Consider the following 21162-nt stretch of genomic DNA (forward strand, 5'->3'; position numbering starts at 1 on the left):
TGAGATAGGACAATTTTTCAGCGCTTAAGCCTGGCAAAGTAGCGTTTGTAGTCGTCATAGCAACAGGCTTGCGGGATGGCGAATGCAGACGCCTCCGACGGCAGAGTTTTCAAACTGGCCTAATCTAAAAACGTTTGTCGTAGCGACTGCGCTGGTTTGCAGGCGTAGTGAGGCAGCCACATACCAAGCACCTTAAAAATTTGTCCGTTCTATTCGCCCAAATTTGGCCGCCGCAGTTGTAAACAAGTAAGCAACATTGTCTGTGGGCTCAAGAAAAATCACGTGACTTCCGCCACACTTTTTGCAATGCGTTTGGGGTGCTAGGGGCCTCTCCTGAGTATTGTTTCCTCCATGGCTAGAAAGTTCAGAGCCGCGGCGGAGCATGTTTTGCCAACGTTGCCGCTCTCCACCACGCGTCGCCCCAAGCTGAACTGGTCACATGATCGAAGCGTTTTGTGCACGTGTTCTGTATCGGTTTAAAATGTCTTTTTCACATGCCGCCGGCAGGAATTACCACCGCCGCAAAATAAGACCCGGCACCAGCGGCGCTTTTTGGATACGGCGCTTTTGGATACGGCGCTTTTTGGATAAACAGTGCGCGGTGCATCAAAGAGAACGAGCGCACGATGCTCCCCGTGCGGCTGCGAGTTCGTCGCCGATAAAAAGTCCCGTGCCGCCGATAGCAACTGCAGCAACGTACACCACGAAAAGGCAAGGCCAGGCCGCCGCACACATGCGGCCAGATTGCTTTTCCAGCCTTGAGCCTCCGGGAGTGCGGGATTCATGGTGTCAACAAAGCTTGCCCGTAGCAGACGGCGGTCGTAGGAGCGTAATAGCGGAAGTATGTCACCGCTGAGGAGCGCAGCATCATGGGAGGGGGTGCTCGCGCGCCGTCAACAGCGAAGAATGTTGAAAGGAGGAGGAAACGCGGCGCGACGATAATGCGCGGTTTTTGATTTACGATTTCTCAGCTAATACTCATCGTTTTAACAAAACTCTTGCGGGAGGAGATTGCTAATACATTGCTTTATTTGGTTACATGTACATCCATGCATCGGCGGAAGGTATTTCAGGACCCCTTTAAAAGTAATTTCCCTGGGGTAATGCAGTCTTATCACTAATTCTACACGTTACTTTTTCGTGTAAACAGAGAACATATGTCATAAGGTATTTCCCTTTTCCCTGACTACCCTTCTCACATGGATTAGCAATGTGAGCCACAGATACATAGAAATAGCAATGTGAGCCACAGATACATAGAAACTTTATCAGTCACAGGATAGAGGAAACAGATCAGCGGCCTAGGTCGAGGCAGCCGCTGAGGGCTTTCATGGTGTGGGCTGCCAGTTCCCGTTGTTCTTTGAGATTTGCCGCAACAGCCAGCCACTCGTGTATTTGTGTGGTTGTGTAGTCTTGTCCATTATCAATGGTCCATGAAAAACAATGTTTATGACAAAAAATTGTTCATTCAAATTGGCAAAAATTGGAAACTTTTGCTGAACAGTATTAATTAAAGCCAGAACAGAACAGAGAAACGCCTTCAGGGGCATTATGTACTGCAGAAAGAGTTACATTGAATTTTCATGACCTCCATACTGAGCAGGTGCATGTCAGAAAGACAGTGGAAACAGTTTAGTGGTTTTGGTACACTATATGAGCAGTGCACAAACTTTTCTCGAGGGAGGGGAGTGGTATCATTCAAAACATTTTAAAGTGCAGTCAAACAAAAGTTAACGGCCTTAGATCTAGAACATGCAAGAAACGGTTATTCTTTTTGTGAAATACAGACGTGTGTTAAAAATATTTGCTTTCCTTACAAGTTCAGTTCACGGCTTCTTTATTTTTTAAGTATACACAAATGCTGGGAAGTCGCAAGTAATGCACAACCAGTCCAGGCAGCAATTGTATAAGCTGTTTTCCTGATATTACCAGACCTCTTGTTGGGAGGCGGGCAAATTAAGCACAATGGCCTCTACATAGAGTCTGTCAATTCACTGTAACATCTTGAGACTTGTCCGGTCGTAGGACATCAAATGGGCCACAGTGATTTTACATTTCTTTTTCCAGTTTCAACAAAGCCTGCACTGTACAAAAACTTTTTTTCAGTCTGCACTGTCCAAGATTCTCATGCAGTGTTAAATGACGCCGTTTCTGAGAACAAGTTCGCACTGCGGCTTCCAGCTCCTATGTCTGTGTGAGGGCCGCATTGCATTTAGGCCAACTGCACGGGAGGGTTCCAAAATCCCTGCGACACATTTTCTGACATCTTTCCCACTGAAGGAATAGCCTGCAAAGAGACACCTGTAATTGCTCAGTTTATTGCACATTACTACAGCTGCTTCTTAGTATGGTCAATTTTATCTCACCACTTCGCTTAATGAAATTTAGAGGTCTCATCCAGAAACTCTGCATTGTAGTTTGCCATTAGTTATTCTACTCTTCCCGTAGGGCACGAGGGCGGCTCCCAGGTCGGCTTCCGCAATAAAGGGTTTCATCCACATCGCAGTGACCCCAACAACCTGCGGTCCGATGCAGTGGACGGGGTTGGCAGGCTGCTACGGATGACGTGTCCAACTGCGTTGAGCTTAGCAGCAGCGGGTGTGTGTGATTTGGGTGTGTGTTCTTGCATAATTTAGTGGGGCACCCATACGTGACAGCACGCCAGGTACGCTTGCCAGTATCATTCCTCAGATATTGATCACTACCCCGTACAAGCCAATGTGGAATAAATTTCATGCGACAGAAGTACGATGGATAATCCAAAATTATACTCGGGAATCAGCAGACGACGAAAATTTAATGCTGGGTCGTCTTTTCACGAAGTGAGCGCTCGCAAAAATTCATGTTACGTTTATCCTTCGTGAGCAGCGCGGACGCGGGTTTCTAGAGTAATATACGCCCGCAACTAAAGTATTCTTTTAAAGGAGTACTGACACGAAATTTCTCGCTTTCAGTTTTTATGCTGTAAAGAATACCTATTGGCCCAGTAATCACGAAAATCGAACCGAAAGCCGTCAGCCGCCAACACAGAATTAATTATAGCACGTTTATTGCAACCAATTTCAAATTTGGTCGCCGCGCGGGAAAATGGCCGTTCGAAGGCCAGCCTGCAAGCGGGCAGCCTTACGTCACGGTCTCACCCGTGACATCAGGAACGTTTTTCTTTCCTCCATGCGTTCGCCGCATCGTCTGCTACGATTGTGGTCCGCGACTCGCCCGCGCAGTCGACGTGTTGTCTGAATCTTCAGACTCGGATGAGTCACTGCCACCCAACAGACAGAACAACAACAGAACAGGCGATTAGGCCGGCGATGTCTTTGCCGTCGTCCGTTTTTTAATATCACTGTGGCTCGAACCGGCGCAGACCGTGATATAACAGCTTGTCGCCACTCTTCTAATCAATCTGATCACGAAAAAGAAGCTCTACATGCGAGAAACTAGATGTTAGTGTGTTGAAAATTGTGCTAGGAGTTGTTATCAGAGCTGAATTTAAAAGTGGCGTTCAGATATTTGCCGCGATGGGAAGCCTACGCTGACCGGCAGCGGAGGTTCGGCGCTCCGACCCAGCACTGTCGGCACCACGGTGCGGCGAGCGGCCGAAAGATGGCGCCACCTGCGCGCTAGAATCAAAACAGGCTGCAGCAGATGTCTTGGTCACCGATCGCAGAAACGGAAATTATTGCCAAAATAAAGCTTCATATGCGAAAAAGGGGATGATAGTGTGGTGAAAAGTTGTGTAAGGGATGGTCATTCGCAGTTGTACAGATACCAGCGATCAAATAGTCGCCACGATACTAAGTTCCCAACACCCAAGGTGACCCGTGCAACCCCGAGCCCGCTGGCTTGGGTGACAGTTCTTGCGGCCACCGGCGTGCACCAACTCCACGAAGTCCACATTTAGCGCTGCATGTCGTCGCGTGGAAAATAATGCATCTTGGCGTCGTCGTCGATTTGCTCGGGCAGGCTTCCACGAGCAGTACTTCGCATACCGCGCGAGCTTGCCATAGCACAACTTGCCATGGCACCGCGGCGACGCGCACCGCCGCGTCGCCGCGGTGCCCGTCGACATCGCGCACCACGCCGTTTTCGGCACCAGTGTCGAACACCATGCGCCGGCAACGAACTGAAGAGCAAAGACGTCGAACACGCAACGTTTACAAGCATTGCTCACACAGCTACGCCCACGTCTCCTGCCCAAACGAATACCACCGACAACAGCAGCGCAGGATATCGTTTCCGGTTCTGAAAACGACTATATGACGTCACCCTGAACCGGCCAGACACGTAGGCCAATGTTTCGTCACGCCGAAAGCGATTGCGCTAGTGCTGCCGATTTGTGGAAGCTCGCGGCCTGGACAATCAAAATCGATTTTAGATGTGATTCCGGCCTCGGATCGCTGCAAAAATTTCTGTGAGGCATCTGTACAAACTACTGAAGCCAATTATATCATTTTTAGGTATCAAAATTTGGTGTCAGTACTCCTTTAAGCATCGTGGCCTCATGGCCCACGATGTTTAAAAGAAACTCAGAATCAGACGCTGGTTGGAGCACGACAAAAACTCGTTTGACCTTGCGCCATTAAAATCCGAACATCATCAAAAACTCGTTGGCACCTTCCCCAGCTAGAAGTTTTTCAACCAACTTTGCGATCAAGATAATGTGTGCAGTACATGGCCTTCAAGATATTGAGCCACCCCTAGTCGTGTTGGAAGTCGATCATCTTCAAGCCTTTGACTTCTGTGTCTCTGTGGAAAGGGCTGGGGAGTCGTTGAGCACCGCAGTGTAGGTCCGCGGCTGGAAGCATTCGGCCGTCATGTGGCTCCCCTGGCAGTGCCGGCATAGCGCAGTGCACTCCTCGCGTTGGGGTCGAACGCATTGCACTTGGCACACCAGGGGATGGTGCATTTGGCACCACTGTGGGCCTGCTGGTTGCACAGTGAACGCACTTTCCACACACCCGTATACTCGCACTGTACGCGTTCCCCTCTCACGTGGATGAAGTTGAGGACCGGCTTGGCCATCTCGATGTTGACGAGGCAGCTGCTGGTGTCAACGAAGGGAAACTCTTTGAATGCGAGGTACTGGATGTTATTCTCCTTGCCAAATGGGGCCAGGCCTGTGGCAAAGTCAGTGGTGGCCAGCAGCGGGTTAATCTGCAGGGCCGTCACATAGACGGCATGTGAACCCACGCAGTGAAGCTCCATTCGCACTCCTCCTGTAGTCACTTTACCTTGCTGTGTCTGCTCGCCGCGGCGGCTGTTGCCAACACTGCAAAGAACATGAATCCTCCCTGATGTTGCAATGTCTTCAGGCTGCGTGGGCCCACTGCTGTCTCGAACTTTTTCATGGTGCCATCGATGGTACTGTTGTCGGGTGCTTTAATCGTAAAAAGGTGCGGTTTCGGCGGCGGCGCCCGAAACTCTTGCGGCCTGCTTCCTTGCAACGCAGAGCGCTGTGTGGGTAAGCGCCCTTCCACACGGCTTGTGGACCTTTCACGCGACTTCATTGAAGCGGGCTTTAACTGCATTAGCTGGCTTGCACTCAGTACATAGCTATGTTTTTAAACATCCTCGCATACATAGCCAAGTGTCATGCAGGAGCACTTGTGGAAACTGACATACCTGTCATGAAGTGACGTGTGTAGGTGATGTAGCTCCTTCTCTCGAAGCTGTCAATCCAAAGATTGTACGTGAAAGCCGAAGCGTGGTCCGTTCGTGATAAGGTCTGTGACTGCTCTTTTTATGCACTCGTAAACGTCAGAGAGCGCTCCCCGGGCAAGTGTTCTTCAGTTGGTAAGATCTTCCTTCGAGGTGACGACGTTGTGCTTCACTGAGAAATCTTTAAGAAAAGGAGGAGAAAAAGTTATTCCTCCAGATAATATTGCATAACATTTCTAAAGAGACATAATGTCTCAAATGCGCTTGTCCTGCTGGATTGGGCATATTGCTGTTGCACTCGATCGGAAAAGCGGAGTACCGTCTGCATTCAATTTTAAGCTTACGCGATTGCCACAGGTGGCCGTGAAAGACACAAACTCTCGGTACAAAGCATCCCGTTATATCTTACAGGCTATCAGGTTGGCTCGAGCGGCTTTGTTATGTCGAGAATGGTGCACCCTTTCAGGAGCTTCTTCACTTGTGAAGGAACGTCTAGTAGGACAAAAAATGGTGCGTCTGCCAATGTAGAAATTTTGGTTACATAGTCGCACTTTGGACACTTAAGGGACCAGTTTGACTGAGCTTGGCCTATGTGCACTCTGCAGTTTCCGATTCTCGCCACTTCTTGGCGCCGGCATTTCGCGGAGCGCGTCATCCATGCGCTCACTGTTTCCCTTTAACAGTGGACCCCTCTGAACATGTCAGCCCGATGCTGCCATGCGGAGTAATAATGCCATGCACAGTATCTACAGTTCAGAATAAATTCAAAGTAACATCAAACTGGGTTGCAAAAACAAAATGCAGCTTATAAATTGTTACAGAGAGTTACTCTGAAGGAGGTAAATGTGCTGCAAATTTTTAAAATGACAGGTTGCGGAGTTTCGATTTTCGGGCCGCTTCCGGTCGTGTCACTTCCATCCGCCATGACACCTTTATTGCGCTGATTTACGACAGCATGCAAGAGACGCGCAACGTTTGGAGAGGTGGCCAAATGGGTCTCCGACTCTTGGTGCTCCCATTTCTGCAAAAACATTTGTAGCCGGGTTGATAAAGGCCGGAGTAGTCCGGTCCGGGAGGGGTAACGATGTTGGCGAAGAAGACATCAGAGTCGGAGGACGACAGTGATGCGCCGGCGGGACTCCTACTGAAGATACTGAATTATTTGTTGAATGGTGCTATGTACACTACGTAGTGCGCCGCCGCCGGACATGGCTGTGTGCACTACGACGTGTAGCGCCATCTAGAGAACGGAGGTGAAAGCCAGTTTACCATACACGGCCGGGGCCGCCGGGCTAAAGCGGCGACGTGTGCGCGTTTGTATCAACTCGGTACGCGCCACCGCGCTAGCCACGGCCTTCGCAGTCTTCGCGTTCAGACGCATCAGACGATAAAAATGATCAGCCGGGTACTTACCCTTCCCGGCCGGGCTAAAGCGGCGGCGCTCGCGCGTTTGTGTCCACCCAGCGCGCACCGCCGCTCTAGCCACGGCCTTCGCAGTCTTCGCGTTCAGACGCATGATGCACGCATCAGACGATCAAAATGATCAGCCGGGTGCTTACTCTGTCCCATATTCGCAACGCGTGTCGGCAATGCACACGCTTCGAATTAAGCGAACTTCCAATTGAATGAGAGTACAAATACAGCCGACAACATGGTAGTGCCGAAATGCGGAAGCGTATTAAGGCTGCCTGCCGTACCTCCGCGCAATTTCCTTCTTGTGAGCGTGTACGCAGGGCACGCGTTGCCATGATTGACTAGACTTCTAGCCACTATCGAAGCCTAAAGTGTCCAACAGTACGCAGAGCTTACGACCACACGAACTGTCCGTAACAAAGAGGGAAAGAAAAATAAGTCAGCTGGCGCGAGCCTCAAAAGATGTGCCTTTTTTTTTTTTTTTTGACATGACGGCCACCGCGATGCTTTCATCAATGAAGAAAACTTTTCACATCGAATTATCGAATGCGTGCAATATTGACGGGAACAACCCATTACTTATCATTAGCCGAAGATCCATCCTTGCAAGAGTACAGAGAAGGCAATGCGCCCACAAAAAGGGCAGCAGGTACAGCCAGTTTTTGCTACTTTATATTCAGTGGGTGCCATAATACACTAGCAAAACAGAATTACGTCTACTCCAAAACGGAAACTTCCTATGGGGACAAAGAACAATAATGGTTTGCTTGTAAGGGGCTTAAGTATTTTGTTCTAACTGATGTGCGATTGTCGCAGGAAACCGACCAAAAAATCCATTATAGCACCACATTGGCAGGAAGCTACAGCCTGGAATGAACACGTCCCTTACAGAGCTATTTGATGGATAGAGTGATCATAGGGCTGGTTAATAGAAACACATGTTGATACGAGAAAACAGCTAGAGGATGAGATAAGAGGTTTGTTTATGTACGAAGAAAGAAAATTACTTCGTCGAAAAGCTCTATCGGAATCTTTTCTGGCTTTCACCACATCGAGGATGGGTTGTCTTGACTGCATTCTTTAAACCAAATTGTACGTGCTGATCTGGAGTGCAGTGCACAGAATGCATATGACAAGACACATTGATTCACTACAAAGTCGCAGTTGCCAACAACATCTGGCAACATCCGACATTACAAGTTTATTGCTTCAGACAATGCCACAGCAGGGCCTACAAAACCACAACTTTTTCTTTGCGTCCGCTTGCTTCACTGCAGCACAGGTCCTGCACAGAAAGAGCACGAAAATTACTACTGGTCATTTTGGCATGGCCATGAATTCTTACCAGTGAAACCACTGCAGGCAATGGTCGCAGCAAATCATCTTGATCTCGCCGCTGTCTCGCTCCTGGCAAGCATGGCACAGCCACAGTTCATTTTTCTTTTTGATTGAAACTGAAATACGGACAGTTTCACATGAGACAGTTTGACACGAGGCGAGCCATGTGCGAAGCATATTAAAACAGGCTTATGAGGAGGCAGCACACTAGTACCTGCATTGAGGTAATTACCTGCAGATGTAAGCAGCTGCCAGGCATCTTCAGAGAAATAACGTTGCAACTGCCGCATCTGAACTCTGTAGTCCAAGAGACCACTTGGCAGGAGCTCTGGCCGTACTTCAACATCAGCCTCCTGAATGATGTAGCTGCAGTTTAGCACCCTGCTGGAGGTAGCTTCCCCTACGATCCCAGTCAGCAGAACTGAAAGAATGACAACGTAAGTATGCACCAAGAACTGTTGCCTACACACTATACTCGCGCTTGTGTTTGGCCATTTCGGTCATCTGCACAAAAGGTGTTGTGGCCACTTCAGACAGTTCCCTTTGCCCTTTGCCCTTCTGCACAGACTTGCACTTGAGATTTGGGCTGATCTCTCGGCTTGACGAGCGGGAGTTTTAGCTGCGGTGTCCCCGGATTTGAACAGGAGCTGGCGGCTTGTATGTTCACACTGCAGTAGGCCTCATGAGTTGCTATGTTTTCTTCAGGTTTATCCTGAACCTGGACAGGAGAGGTCCTTTTTTCTTCAATGCCATCTTTGCGGGTGTCATGCAACTGCTCTTCGAGGTCCGATTCGTTGATCTGAATATCTACGCTGCCACAAGGAGTATCGTGATGGCCTGCTCCAAGTTGCTCTACAGCACTGCTAACACAACCCGAGGATGATTCTGTTAGCCAGTCTGCATAGAGATTTTCTATAACTGCAAGTTTGGCGCGAAAGACATCTGGTGAGCAGTCAGCTAGGTGGTCTGCTACAGACTTAAGTGTCCTCATTGCATAATTAAACAGCTGGTTTCTATTCATCTTATTAAATGCTGGCCCTGGCATGGTTAGCAGTTCAACATTTGTGCTTTGATGTGATGCAGTGTCACAAGTCTCCTCTGCATCAGCGCCAGCAGCCATGTTTCTGAGGTGATGAGACTTAAACCACCGAGGCTTCACGACTTTGGACAGGTCAGGCATGACACTAGTTCTTTCACAGACAGCCAGAATGTGACGACAAGGAAGCCCCATCTTGGAAAACGGGGTGCAGGTGCATGTCCAAGTTTGTGTTGAAACTTCGTGCCATGTACCACAAGAACTTGAAACAGCATAAACACTTGCCTCTATTTGCCGTAATTCTGGTGGTGCTTGTCTAGCCTTGGCCGCTTCTTCGTTGATCACAGAGGAGGCGTAGGGGGTTAGCTCCTTGGCACATCTTGCCTCGACATCACTTGACGCTTCGTACGAGTAAAATGTGCACGTCTTCATCACACATGCACGATGTCTTGCTTCCTGCGTGAGTGCGCTTGATAGCTGGAGTATACCTGTCAGTGCCTCATGCAATTTGTCAGATGCTGATAAAATGTGTTTTATCTTTGCATTGTATGATTCAACTCTTTTCATAGTGTTACCTGCAGTGAACTGCTTGTCCCACAGGTGTCTTGCCCACATATTGGCAATGTCTGCCCAGTTTTTCTGGAAGTAGGCACATGCTTCCACATTAGCATGTCTCAGAAAGTCAGTTTGGGCATCCTCAAACTTCTCAGGAGTAGGTGCACACACCATTTCCCCAAAGCTGCTGATGAGCCTTTCTCGTTCTTCTGTGGAGTGTGCCAATTGCCCAGCAGCTGCCCTGAAAGCTTTCATCACATGAAATTGGCACAGCTGCACAGAAGGCTTTGAGTTAAATGTCTCCCGTATTGCTGCAATCTCAGTGAAGTCTTTGTCAACGATGACAACATTGGTGTCTGACGTCTTTGCATTTTTCTTGACAAAAGTTTCCAGCAACTTACTAACGACATGCTGTTGCTCAGACGCAACAAAAGCATATGCCACTACATGGCTGCTTTCCGCACCATTCTCGGCCATGAAAACAAACAAGGGCATTCTATACTTGTTTGTTCTGTAGGTTGCGTCCAGAACAAGAACCTCTGGGTAGCCTTCAAATATTCTGTGCATTTGGCGTGTTTGCACATACAGAAGTTGAAGCTCCTGGCTTTCGTCAGTAATGGGTATGACAGTTGTCTGCTCCTTTTCACAAGGGTCACAGATCATCTGCAGCAGCTTTTCTGTGTCATCTCCTCTGTTGTTGTTGGCCCTCATGTTGTGCACATCCTTTGCAATGATCACCTTTCCTGTAAGACAATTGAAACAAAATATTACAGGGGTTAGTAACATCTACAGCCAAGATGCAAGAACAATCTTACCAGTCTCCTCCTTTAGCTTCTGTATGATGCGGGTGGGTCGCACCTTCATCTCTATGAGGGGCTGAACAAACTTGGCCTCGTCGTCATTTAGACGTCTGCACTCCGGGTAGGAGGCAAACATGTAATCTGTAGTCTCGTGATTGTGATCCAGTATAGTGCATGTGATCTCCAGCTCTTGGCTTCCACGCCTGGCAGCAAACGCAATTTTAGCTGGGCAATCATTTTTCATTGTTCTGGAAAAAAAAAAATGGCAATAGCCAAATTGTTTCACTCAACATAGGCTGTAAACAAGTTTGCTTTCCAATCAGTTTGCATCTCCAACATCACTTTTCCGGTTGTTTTGATTGGGGGCTGAATACCATTGCTATCTGAGCTTTCATAACATGTGACCTTAACCGCATTTAGTGGACAACCGCGGCATTGAAAACTGCAAAGGGGCTTCACGTTTGGGCTGAGTGAGAACTTCCGTTTTGCAGGTTGTCCGCCTGTACTACAAAACATGGCCCCTAAGCATGCACAGGCCAACTTAAGCTTTCGTTTACAATACACCAGGCAGCTTCTAATAAAGGGCATGAACAAAGCATATTGCATGCATTATAGCCAAACTTGCTATAGACCCCAGAAGCAGACGTAAGCGGGAGTCGCAGAATCTAAAGACCAAGTATGTGCACTGGTGAGCAGTACACTTAGTGTAAACACGGGCTGGTGGTGTCGTAAGTCGGTGCAGTGGGCGCAGTAGTTGGGGTGTTCAGAGTTGGCAAACGACTACCGGAAGGTGCGGTGACCAGGTGAAACTATTGCAAGACTCCACGGTACGTTAACCCCGTCGCCGGTGAATTTGGCGTAACCGAGTTGGTTGTAAGCTTCCAGTTGTACTACCAACAGGCGAGGATGGTTAGCAGGCAATGACTGCTCCCAGCTCGATTTTAAACATTTGCGGAGGTGCTACAGATACTGCGGACGTATTCCACTGCAGCGGCACGACAGAAATTCTGTGCACCAGTGTGTGGTTCATGCGGAATGCTTCTCCCTGGCCACGGCAGGCTGCTTCCCTAACTGCGCTCACCATTGTACCATCTTTATGATTACTACCACTGCACTACATGCGTTGTCGCAACACTGCCAGCTCTTACCTCTGGTTTGGCCGCACTCCTGTGCCCCTTGTCCTGAAGTTGCCGCCGTGCTTGCACGTAAACGTAGTGTTGGCGAATTTCAATTTTTCGTCCAACTTTACCGCTCCGGACGTCAAGTGGGCATTCACGACATCTACAGACTTCAGGTCTTTTTTACGTAGACTGCGTTCGTCTCCAGCTGCAACTTTCGGAGAGCCCTTTCAAAATCTTCGTAAGATGCAAACCGTGCTCCAGGTTTAATCTCCATCTCGAGACTCGTTTCGCGTGCCCGACAAAGAACCCGCTGAAACGCACGCGTCTGTGAGCCACAACTCACGGCCAGCTAGCTCGGCCCGGCTGTGGGGGAGGCCGACAACCGGCTACATTGAGACACGTGATAAAATGGCTTTAACATTCGTTCCCTAGATGGCGCTACACGTCGTAGTGAACATAGCCATGTCCGGCGGCGGCGCACTACGTAGTGTACATAGCACCATTCTTATTTGTTAGCGAGTCTGAGGAAAAAGACTTGGATGGTTTTGCCTAAGCGCTGTCCGTAAGTACATTCCATCTGTGTGTATCAATAAACCATTTTTGAGAAGTTAGTTCTGTCTAGACTTTGGATGTTATTTGCCCGTGTCTAGCCCTCCTTAGCGGAAGATGCGTTCATAGGCGGCGGCCGTCGCAACCATGTACTTCCGCCGCACTTTCTAACGATCTGATTCACTATGAGTTTACCTAATTAACAAGTGCGTCTTATATACTGGTGCATCTTATACACCGGTGCGACTTGTTTACGTTTTTTTTTTTTTTTTTTTTGAAAAACTGTTATTTTGAGGGGGGTGCGACTTATACAAAGGTGCGACTTATAGACCGGAAAATACGGTACTTCCTTGGGGATCGTGGCGGCTTGCTTGTTGGGGTGGTCGTTTTCGGGCTGAGGCAGTACCTCGGGAGGCTTGTCGTGGCTGGTGGAACCAGGTGCGCTTGGGGCAGGCTTGTTTTCGCTACTGGCATTTGGCTGCAGCGCACCTTAGCCTTGGGAGTCGTCCTTGGTGTTGCCTGGGGCCGACTTTTCTGATGTCTCTCTGTTCAAGAAGGGAAACTTGTCGTGGTCAACTCCCTGAAAGTAGCGTGTGTAGCCTGGGAACTACCCGCCACCGAACTGTATAGCCGTGGTGTGTGGTGGCATGCGGTTGCCCACAGCGCCGGCAGGGCAGTTCGCAGGGCATTGAGTGTCCGTAGATACCACACCTCTCACAGAGCGGTGCCGTACAGTCTGCACTAATGTGGCCCTCCTCCCTGCAACGGCGGCACACCCGTTTCATTCCTGGGTAGTCAAACACCACATGGTGTCCACCTACGCGCACATAGTTGGGTACTGGATTGTCTTCCTTCATTCTGATCTGGATATATCTTATACCGGTGAGTACGGTTGGTTGCCCTTTGAAGGTGCCGTGTCGTATTTCGGAGATGCTGTCGTATGGTGCAAGTGCTCTGATCAGGATTTTAGCGGGAAGACTGGAGGGAAGAAACAGGCAGGTCATGCTGGTGGTAGCCGGGCCAACGGGAGTCAGAGGAGCAAGTTAATCGCCAAGATGGACACTCTTTATTTGGATCAGGGTGGTGATGGCAGCACGGGAGTTGATGATCACTTGCTAGTTTTTTGCACCCACTTGCTAGTTTTTTGTGCCCATGTGTTGTACACAGCAGATTTCCTGGATGGTGACGATGCAGGCCACACTGTCAATGATGTCCTCGGCATTGCAGCCCGCTAGAAGCTTGAAGTCGAAGGCATGGCTCCTTGGTGGTGGCATGCCTCTGGTCGGGTGCATCGGTCGAAGAGGGCCCCAGCGGGTGATGAGACCCCATCCGAAGCTGAGGCCGGTTCTTGGTTAGTAGGTCCCAGATGCCAGGATGTCCCGGAATTGAAGACTGTCGACGTCCATGAGCAGCAGGCCCCCCAACCCTTACCAGGGGGCCACAAGGGGGGGGGTGGATTCAGGGGTTCGGGATGGGGTCCCGAGGCGCCACAACACTCTTAAAGCACAGGCAAAGCACACTTGTTCATGCAATCACGCAAAAACATGCGGTGGCTGGCAGAGCCAGCTCGTGCCCATGCAACTGCACGAGTCTAGATGGGGGGTCGGACAGGCTCCAGGGGGGGTGTCGAGCGTCGCCGACCAGGGGTGGACCAGTGGCTGGTTAACGAGTACGACACCTGAACTTATCACTGTCTTAGCCAAAAAGCCGAGAACGTAGTTTATGAAAATGCTTTGAACATTTCAGATTGGGGCAGTAGCAACTGACAAGGCGGATAAGTGCACAAACTGGCGAACACTGCATATCAAACACAAACAACAGTAGTGAACAAGGTAAGCAAAAAATACAATTATTCCAAACACTGCAAGTTAAAATACAACAACAACAAAAAACAATGCAAGAAAGAATCAACAAAAACAAAAAGATGGGGAGAAGAGAAACATGTCTTTTTTCCTCGTGCTTAGGCCGGCAATTCAAGAGTCTGACGCTGGCCGGTTACCTGTGTAGCATAAATATTCTGTGAGGATGTCACTGTCTCACTCACAGCCAGTTTTTTTATGAGTCGCAAGTAGGACCTAGTAGAGAATTGGAATTTGCATCGGAATAGGCCTGCTGGTGGCCACGCAGCGTTTTCATCACTTTTGATCGGTGCTTCAGGGAGAGGGAGGCCCCACCCGTCGTGATGCGTGCACCGTCAGGGTGGAGCTCCCACTCCACCCCAATTGTGCGTGACTCTTTCCGTGTGTCTGCCCAGACTGTGGTCACCTGTGTAGAGGTTGCCCGGAATTCGCCTTCCATCTCTCGGTTCACGTAAGCCTCGAAGTCCTCTTGTTCAGCTGGGTGTCTAAGCCGTGTTGTCACCACCTCTGTGAACGCTGATACCGCCCTGTCGTGGACTTCTGGGACAGCGGAGAACAACAGTTTAAAAACTGCATTAATACGACAGGCATCGCTGGTGTCTGCCGCGTTGGGTATACCCGCTGCACCTCCTTTGCCGCTACCCTAGAGGTAGTCGTTCGTACCATTGCTGGGGAGATACAGCGTCTTCTTGAGCAGTGGGCGCAAAGCGTCGTCCAGTTTCTTCCATTCGTATTTGCCGCAGGTCCCCATCCGCATTGCGAAGTTGAGGGCTGGGAAAAGGAAAGTCTTCACAGCGTCCATACGTTGCCATGGGGCCAGCATCAATGTGAGCAGCTTTTGGCCCATCATAATGGCGGCCTGCACCGTGCCATTCTCGTGAATTACGCGGTATCCCACGGGTCGTCCCAGGAAAGGGTGGCCATTGAAGTCGTTGAGGTGCGGAATGGGCTCACCGTGTACAAGGAGCGTTGTTGGCCGTGTACCCACTAGTGTGCCGCCTGACAAATGTAGGCTCTTACATTTTGCCGGTTTTAGTACCAGGCCAAGCTGTCCAGCTAGCGTCTCCCCCACCGTCCTGCTTCACTGCTGCAGGGCTTCGGGTGAGGTCATCTGCTTATGCCAATATGTGTGCACCGCTGCACCCTTGCACAGCCCTGATCACCGGGTCTACGACAAGGTTAAACAGGAGGCCGCTCAATGGACAGCCCTGCGGTATCCCGAATGCAATCTTGATGGGTTGGGTCGGGTATTAGCTGCCATCACTACGGTAGTGTTATCCATGTATAGGTCTTTGATAACTGCTGCGAACGCTTCTCCTGCTCCAGCCCCGTGTACCGCATCAATGAGAGCGTTCTGTGGCACCAGTCTATCGCACCAATTATACAATGCTAATATAGACTTGATACAGAGCTAAGAAAGTTATATACAGTACTATATGACAGGACATATACGCAAAATCCAGCACATGATATTATATAATGCTAAACAAGCAGGGGTATGTACATTTAGCGCTTCCCAGCAATATGGATTGTATACATGTCTCGGGAGTAGGTGATTGTTTCGCTGACAATCAGTTTTTTCATCGGGCGCAGGTACGACTTGCTGCATAGTCGTCAGAGTGGCATCATTGTCCGGGTCCCGGGGCAGTGTCGGCGCGAGTTTGCACGTGCGTTGGCACGAAATATCGGGAGCACCCACGGCTCAAAGATCTCGGTCACGGTGGTACCAACAGTGCAGAGTCACGCCGCACGCTTCTTCTAGTTGCGTAGCACGTTTGGTGCAGCAGTTGTGAAGATCCGCTGCGATGTATTGTGTCCAACTTGGAGTACCAAGTTGGACGCAATAAAAAAAGGTTCCGGGGGTCTGGGTCTGAGGTGTGGTTCCAAGGTATGGATCCGAGGGTCTGGGTCCGAGGTTTTTGGGCGGAGCGCGAGCATCAAGATCCGGCCTAGCTCTGGTTGATGTTCTAGCATGTATGACGTGAGGTCAATGAAAGGGGACAGCAAGTCGGACTCAGCCCGCACAAAGAAATTGTGCTGGTAAACGACGGGGAACCCTCCGAGCAAGTTCGGAATCATGAGGAGAGCAACCAGCTCATCATCACTCCATTTCTTGTACACCGGATGTCTTCAGAGGGACTCGAATGACCACCTCACAGCTAAGTGAAAACATGCAATTGGTGAGGGGCTTGTCTTGGAAGCCCTGTGCGCGTTTCTACACGCGCTGGAAATGTAGTCATCGACTGTAGTCATGAAGGCATTGTCAGCGCCGTAACATTTTTGGACCTTCCGGAAGGATTGCGGCTGCTCGACGTTCTTAACGTAAGCGTCTTTGGAGTACGCGAAGCACGTCTCCGAGATGTATGAGTTCTCGACTTTAATCACATGTCCAAACTTCTTGCCCTTCTCTGAATCCTGACGCAGCACCTCCTTCTCGATGGTATCAAGACTTAACCTTAAGGACCCCCGGTGGCACCGCAACTTGTTGTGGTGGTTGGTGTTTCTAGTACAGAAATTTTTGTTTTTGATCCACTTTGTCTCAGCACGGAACTCGAGCAGCACAAGTCAGTGGGTTCGACTCACTTTCGGTGTCTGAGCAAAATGTAGTGCTAGTGTTCTCACCATTCTTTACAAAAGTAATCTTTCGGGATGCGTTTTACTAATACCTTGTGCATCAGGATTTCCTCCTTTACTGTCTCATGACCTCCGAGAGACGGTGCCAGATACTTCCACCATAGAATGGGGCTGCCCATGGTGCTGTTTCCAGCTCATGAGTAACGAAACGACCCTCGAGCTTGTAGTACTTTGCTGTCGAGACTGAAATGGTTCAGCAGCATTGCTTCATACATGTGCAGTGGGTAACGGAACCGTGCTGGGAAGCTCGGTTCCCCCCCCCCCCCCCTCTCTCATTGATCCCTGGCAGCTGTTCGGGCGTTGGCTGCTTTGTCTTCCGACGGTGTGTCGATGGACGGAGTGGCCTCACTGGCTCCTCCCGCGCTCGTGTCGGCACCCCCTCCGAAGCTGGCGGCAGGGCAGGGAAGTCGCCCAGGGCCGCCGCATAGGAGCGCGGGCGCAAGCAATCAGCCGTGGAATGCCGACCTTCGCATCTTCTGCAACCAGCGTCGCATGCTTGCTCTTCGTGGCCGAAGTTCAGGCACCGAGCGCACCACGACTCCTTGCACTCGCTGCGGTTGTGACCAGGCTGGTTGCAACGAGCACACACGCGCTTGACGCGTGTGTGCTCGTTGGTGTGTGCAGCCGCAGGACGCTGACTACCACGACCTTTGGCCCGATGCACTGGGAAGGCGTCTTCACGCCGCTGAAAGTGACATAGCCAGCAGAGTTGAGCTTAGCAGCAGTGGCAGCCGAGGCCACCGCCACGCAAAAGCACATGCCACCCTGATGTTGCAGAGTGTCGAGTCGTCGGGGGACCCGTCGATGGTTGAGTTGGCTGGTGCAACAAACTTGAAGCAGTGCGCCTTGGGTGGAGAGGCACGATACTTCTTCAGGTTCTCCGCAAAGCGTGCCGCGTTCGAAGTAGACAGTGCGCTAGTGCGCGACAGGTTGCAGGTGGGCTCAGTGGGCGCTGACTGCTCGCTGGCTAATTGCCGGGCCACAGATGAAAAGGGATTTATTTACGACCACATATCATACAAAGGTGTGATGCCAATCTTCCAATAACACATTCCGTGCAGTTACAAAACCTTCTGGTGACTAAATGAGGTTCAAACATGTACAGTTGGCTGTATCTGCAACACGGCCTCGATATCCGAGGCATGCCGATTGCACAAACACAGATGATTACTAAGTGTCAAAGTAAGAATATGGGTGTGCGTCTAACCGGGTAGTTATTTCAGCCTGCGAGCATACGAAACGCATTCAAAATGTGTGCTTCCGCAGCCAGCGCTCATTATGTGTGCCACGCTCCTTCTCTCCTACCTATGCACCCAACTTGGATGCTTATGCTGCGTTAGCGTGGCTTGCTCTGTGCGGCCGCTTCCGAATGTAAACAAACCGCCCGAGCGACAGCTGCTGCTAATGCACACGAAACAACTTTCGTGTGGTTCTTACACGTCACCAAACCTAAGCGCTAGGACAGATACCTCGGCTTGCGCTTGGGTGTGTCGTCGCTACGCTTTTACAAGGAGGTTATCGTGACGTCTCGTGGACGATCACGCAAACACGACCATCCTGCACGAAGATAAATCGACATGACCAGCGCCGGAGGAAGGCCGCTTCTCCCAGTATCGCTAGCTCGGTCTCTAAGTGTGCCATGAGTAGAGACCGCACTATCCACAACATGGGTTATATGGTGGTTTGAGGCCGAGCGCGAAGCGAAGCCACTCCGCGACGCCTGCACAAGAAACACCAGCATGCCAACCCCCAGGAGAAAAAGTAGAGCGCGTCGCGGGACCTGGAATTTTGCCTGTGCTGGACCGAGAACATCCGAGCTAGCAGCCGCTAAAAAGTGCGCGCTGTGCGGCACTCGAAAAAAGCATGCTGGCTGTCTTGTGCTGCCCGTACTGCAGACCCCGGGTGGATGGCGCTACTGGGTAGATGGCGTGGCGACGCGGTCCCTTGTGGGCAAAACGCCCCATCTTCGCTCCCATCCGAAATCACGGACGTTCTCTGGAAACGCCCGAGGTGTTAGCTTGGCCCAGCGTGGACGCCCGCAACGGTCCGCCTGCTCGTGTGTGAGCTCTGAGACAGCCCGCAGCTCGCAAATCCTACTAGTAGGGACGAACCTCCACACCCGGAAGCCGCTCCGCGATAACCTTATGCGTTTGCGCGACCTACTTGTAGAACTGCGGAAGCAGCTCTGCCGACGGAGCCGTGTAAGGGTCGTCGAAACACAGCGGCCCGCATAGTGCCTAGAAGGTGCTCAAGCAAATTTTTCCCTATGTATTCCGGGTCTCGCACGAGGTCAAGAAACCCGCACAAGGCGAGAACGCTGCACATCTGCTGCACGTTGGGTGGGCTAAAGCCCCCTTAAATGGCAGGCGCAAAAGCGCTCGTGCAACCGTCCCAGTCTTTCTGCCCCACAAGAATGAAAAGAGCAGCGTATCATTCTTGCGTGCGGCGAAGTGCCGCAGACCCGCAACCCTGGCCACGTAGAAGAAAGCTGCTGAAACACACGCCTTGATGACGTAGGCGCGTTCTGCTAACGACAGTTTTAACCGTGAGGCCACCTCGAGCCGCTTTTTTGCCTTCACGAGGAGCCCTTTCCATGTCTCTCATGCTCCCTCCCCTGAAGCGTGAAAGGTCACACCAAGGACTTTTACCTAGCAGATCGACCGGGAACGCGCCAAAGCGCAACGCCCGGCTCTTCCCAATATTAATTTGGGCCCCCAACAGCTCGCGATTGATGGTAAAGAGGCACATGAATGCCACGCAGCTGCTGGAGTCCCGCAGAAACAAGGAGACATCGTCTGCATAGGCGGACACCTTAACCTGCTCCTGCCCTTAAAGAGGGAAGCCGCGGATGTCTTGGGAACTTTGAGCCCTACGTAAAAGTGGGTTGATAGCCAATACAAATAGGAGCGGGGAAAGTGGGCATCCCTGCCTAATCCCACTGCCACACTGACTCCCGTGTATAACTCCTGGAGCCTGTCCACTAACTCGTAGGGGTAACCAAACCCCCGCAACACGGTGAACAATTAGCGGTGCTCCACCTGGTCGAAAGCTTTCGACTGGTTGAGCGACAGGAAGCAGCCACTAATGCTCATCCACGTTTCAAAGGTAAACAGGTCATGAGTTAGGCTAAGCGCTGTAGTGATGGTTCGCCTCGGTATGGTATACACCTGGGCTTTGCTCGCTACAAGGGCAATGTCTCACCTATTCGCCTCGCTATTATGGCGGGTTACTAGCTTATAATCGTTGTTAAGCAGGCAGATAGGCTGGTAAGCCTTCAGTTCGGAAGGTTTGCCACCCGGTTTGAGTTCAAGAACACTGTGCCCTCGTTAAAGGAAACCGGCTTCTTCCCATTCTCGAGGAAGTTATTGACCATCTCGAGCAGAGGGTCCACGAGCCACATTCATAGCCTGCACAGTTTCCCATAACTTGGGCATCGTGACTGGTGTGGCCAACAGCTCCCCCAAATCGTTAAGTACTTGGGGGAGGTGGTGCGCCTACATTGCCTTCCGAGCTCAACAGTGAACTTAAGTACCCTGTGAAGGTGGTGACAATGTCCTCTGGCCTATAACTTTCGTCTCCACTCGGGAAGCACCACGTGCAGGACGAGTGTGGCCCTGTTCTTCTACAGAGCCTGCCTTCACGAACCGCAACACGTCTGGGTCTGCTACTGCCCTGCCCGAGCGAGCGACCCGCCGCCGATTGTTGCAGCAGCCGCTCATACCGCGCCTTGAGAAGGCTCTCGTAGTCGCGCATCAGAAAGGTCATCTCTGGGCCCTTAATAATACGTAACTTGTAGAGCGTGTCATCAAGCTCGCGCGAATTGCGAGCTCTCCGCTCACGACCCTCTCTGATGAGGAAGCTCCACCAGCCCGCCTTCCTCTCCTCCCAATCCAGCTCACGCGGTTCCTCCTCGAGCGACGCATGAATGCTCGCCGCACTGATCTGATCAGCGAGCAGGCAAACATCCATGCGCCACATAGCCTCACTAGACGCTGCGTTGCCTGGCGCAAGCTTCACCGAAACTGGGAAGTGGTCAGACAAACGAGGTGTGCCCGAGGGAAAAGATAGAACATCGCAGCTAATGATGCTGCGAGCGAGCTGAGGAGGAAAGTAAAACTTATCCAACCTACTGCTCGAACCTCCGCACGACCACGTAGCTGCGTATTCATCGCCATCCCTATCCGAAAAGGCAGTGAATT

General features: G+C 50.8%; 2 protein-coding genes and 1 pseudogene across 3 annotated transcripts in view; 1 reads left to right on the plus strand and 2 right to left on the minus strand.

Annotated features, from left to right (window-relative positions):
* The window catches only part of LOC144150075 (uncharacterized), a 50043-nt gene that overhangs the window by 11436 nt on the left and 17445 nt on the right, over positions 1–21162 (plus strand). The gene's annotated exons all lie outside the window — the stretch shown is intronic.
* LOC144149699 (uncharacterized) lies at positions 8281–8913 on the minus strand. The gene is made up of 4 exons (XM_077681351.1): positions 8889–8913; positions 8642–8830; positions 8417–8525; positions 8281–8356 (listed from the first exon to the last, which is right to left on the minus strand). The coding sequence occupies exons 1-4, from the start codon at positions 8911–8913 to the stop codon at positions 8281–8283; spliced, it is 399 nt and encodes a 132-aa protein (XP_077537477.1).
* LOC144149700 (uncharacterized) lies at positions 8939–12277 on the minus strand (annotated as a pseudogene).

The sequence above is a fragment of the Haemaphysalis longicornis genome, unplaced genomic scaffold (genome assembly GCF_048455015.1).
Source record: "Haemaphysalis longicornis isolate Haplotype H1 unplaced genomic scaffold, Haemaphysalis longicornis Haplotype H1 scaffold_8, whole genome shotgun sequence".
NCBI classification, from domain to species: domain Eukaryota; kingdom Metazoa; phylum Arthropoda; class Arachnida; order Ixodida; family Ixodidae; genus Haemaphysalis; species Haemaphysalis longicornis.

Coding starts and splice junctions, on each gene's coding strand:
- LOC144149699 (XM_077681351.1), bottom strand. CDS start 8,913: ATGACCGAAATGGCCAAACACAAGC. Junction 8,831..8,888: donor CGAAATGGCCAAACACAAGC/GCGAGTATAGTG, acceptor TCATTCTTTCAG/TTCTGCTGACTGGGATCGTA. Junction 8,526..8,641: donor GCAGCTGCTTACATCTGCAG/GTAATTACCTCA, acceptor TCCGTATTTCAG/TTTCAATCAAAAAGAAAAAT.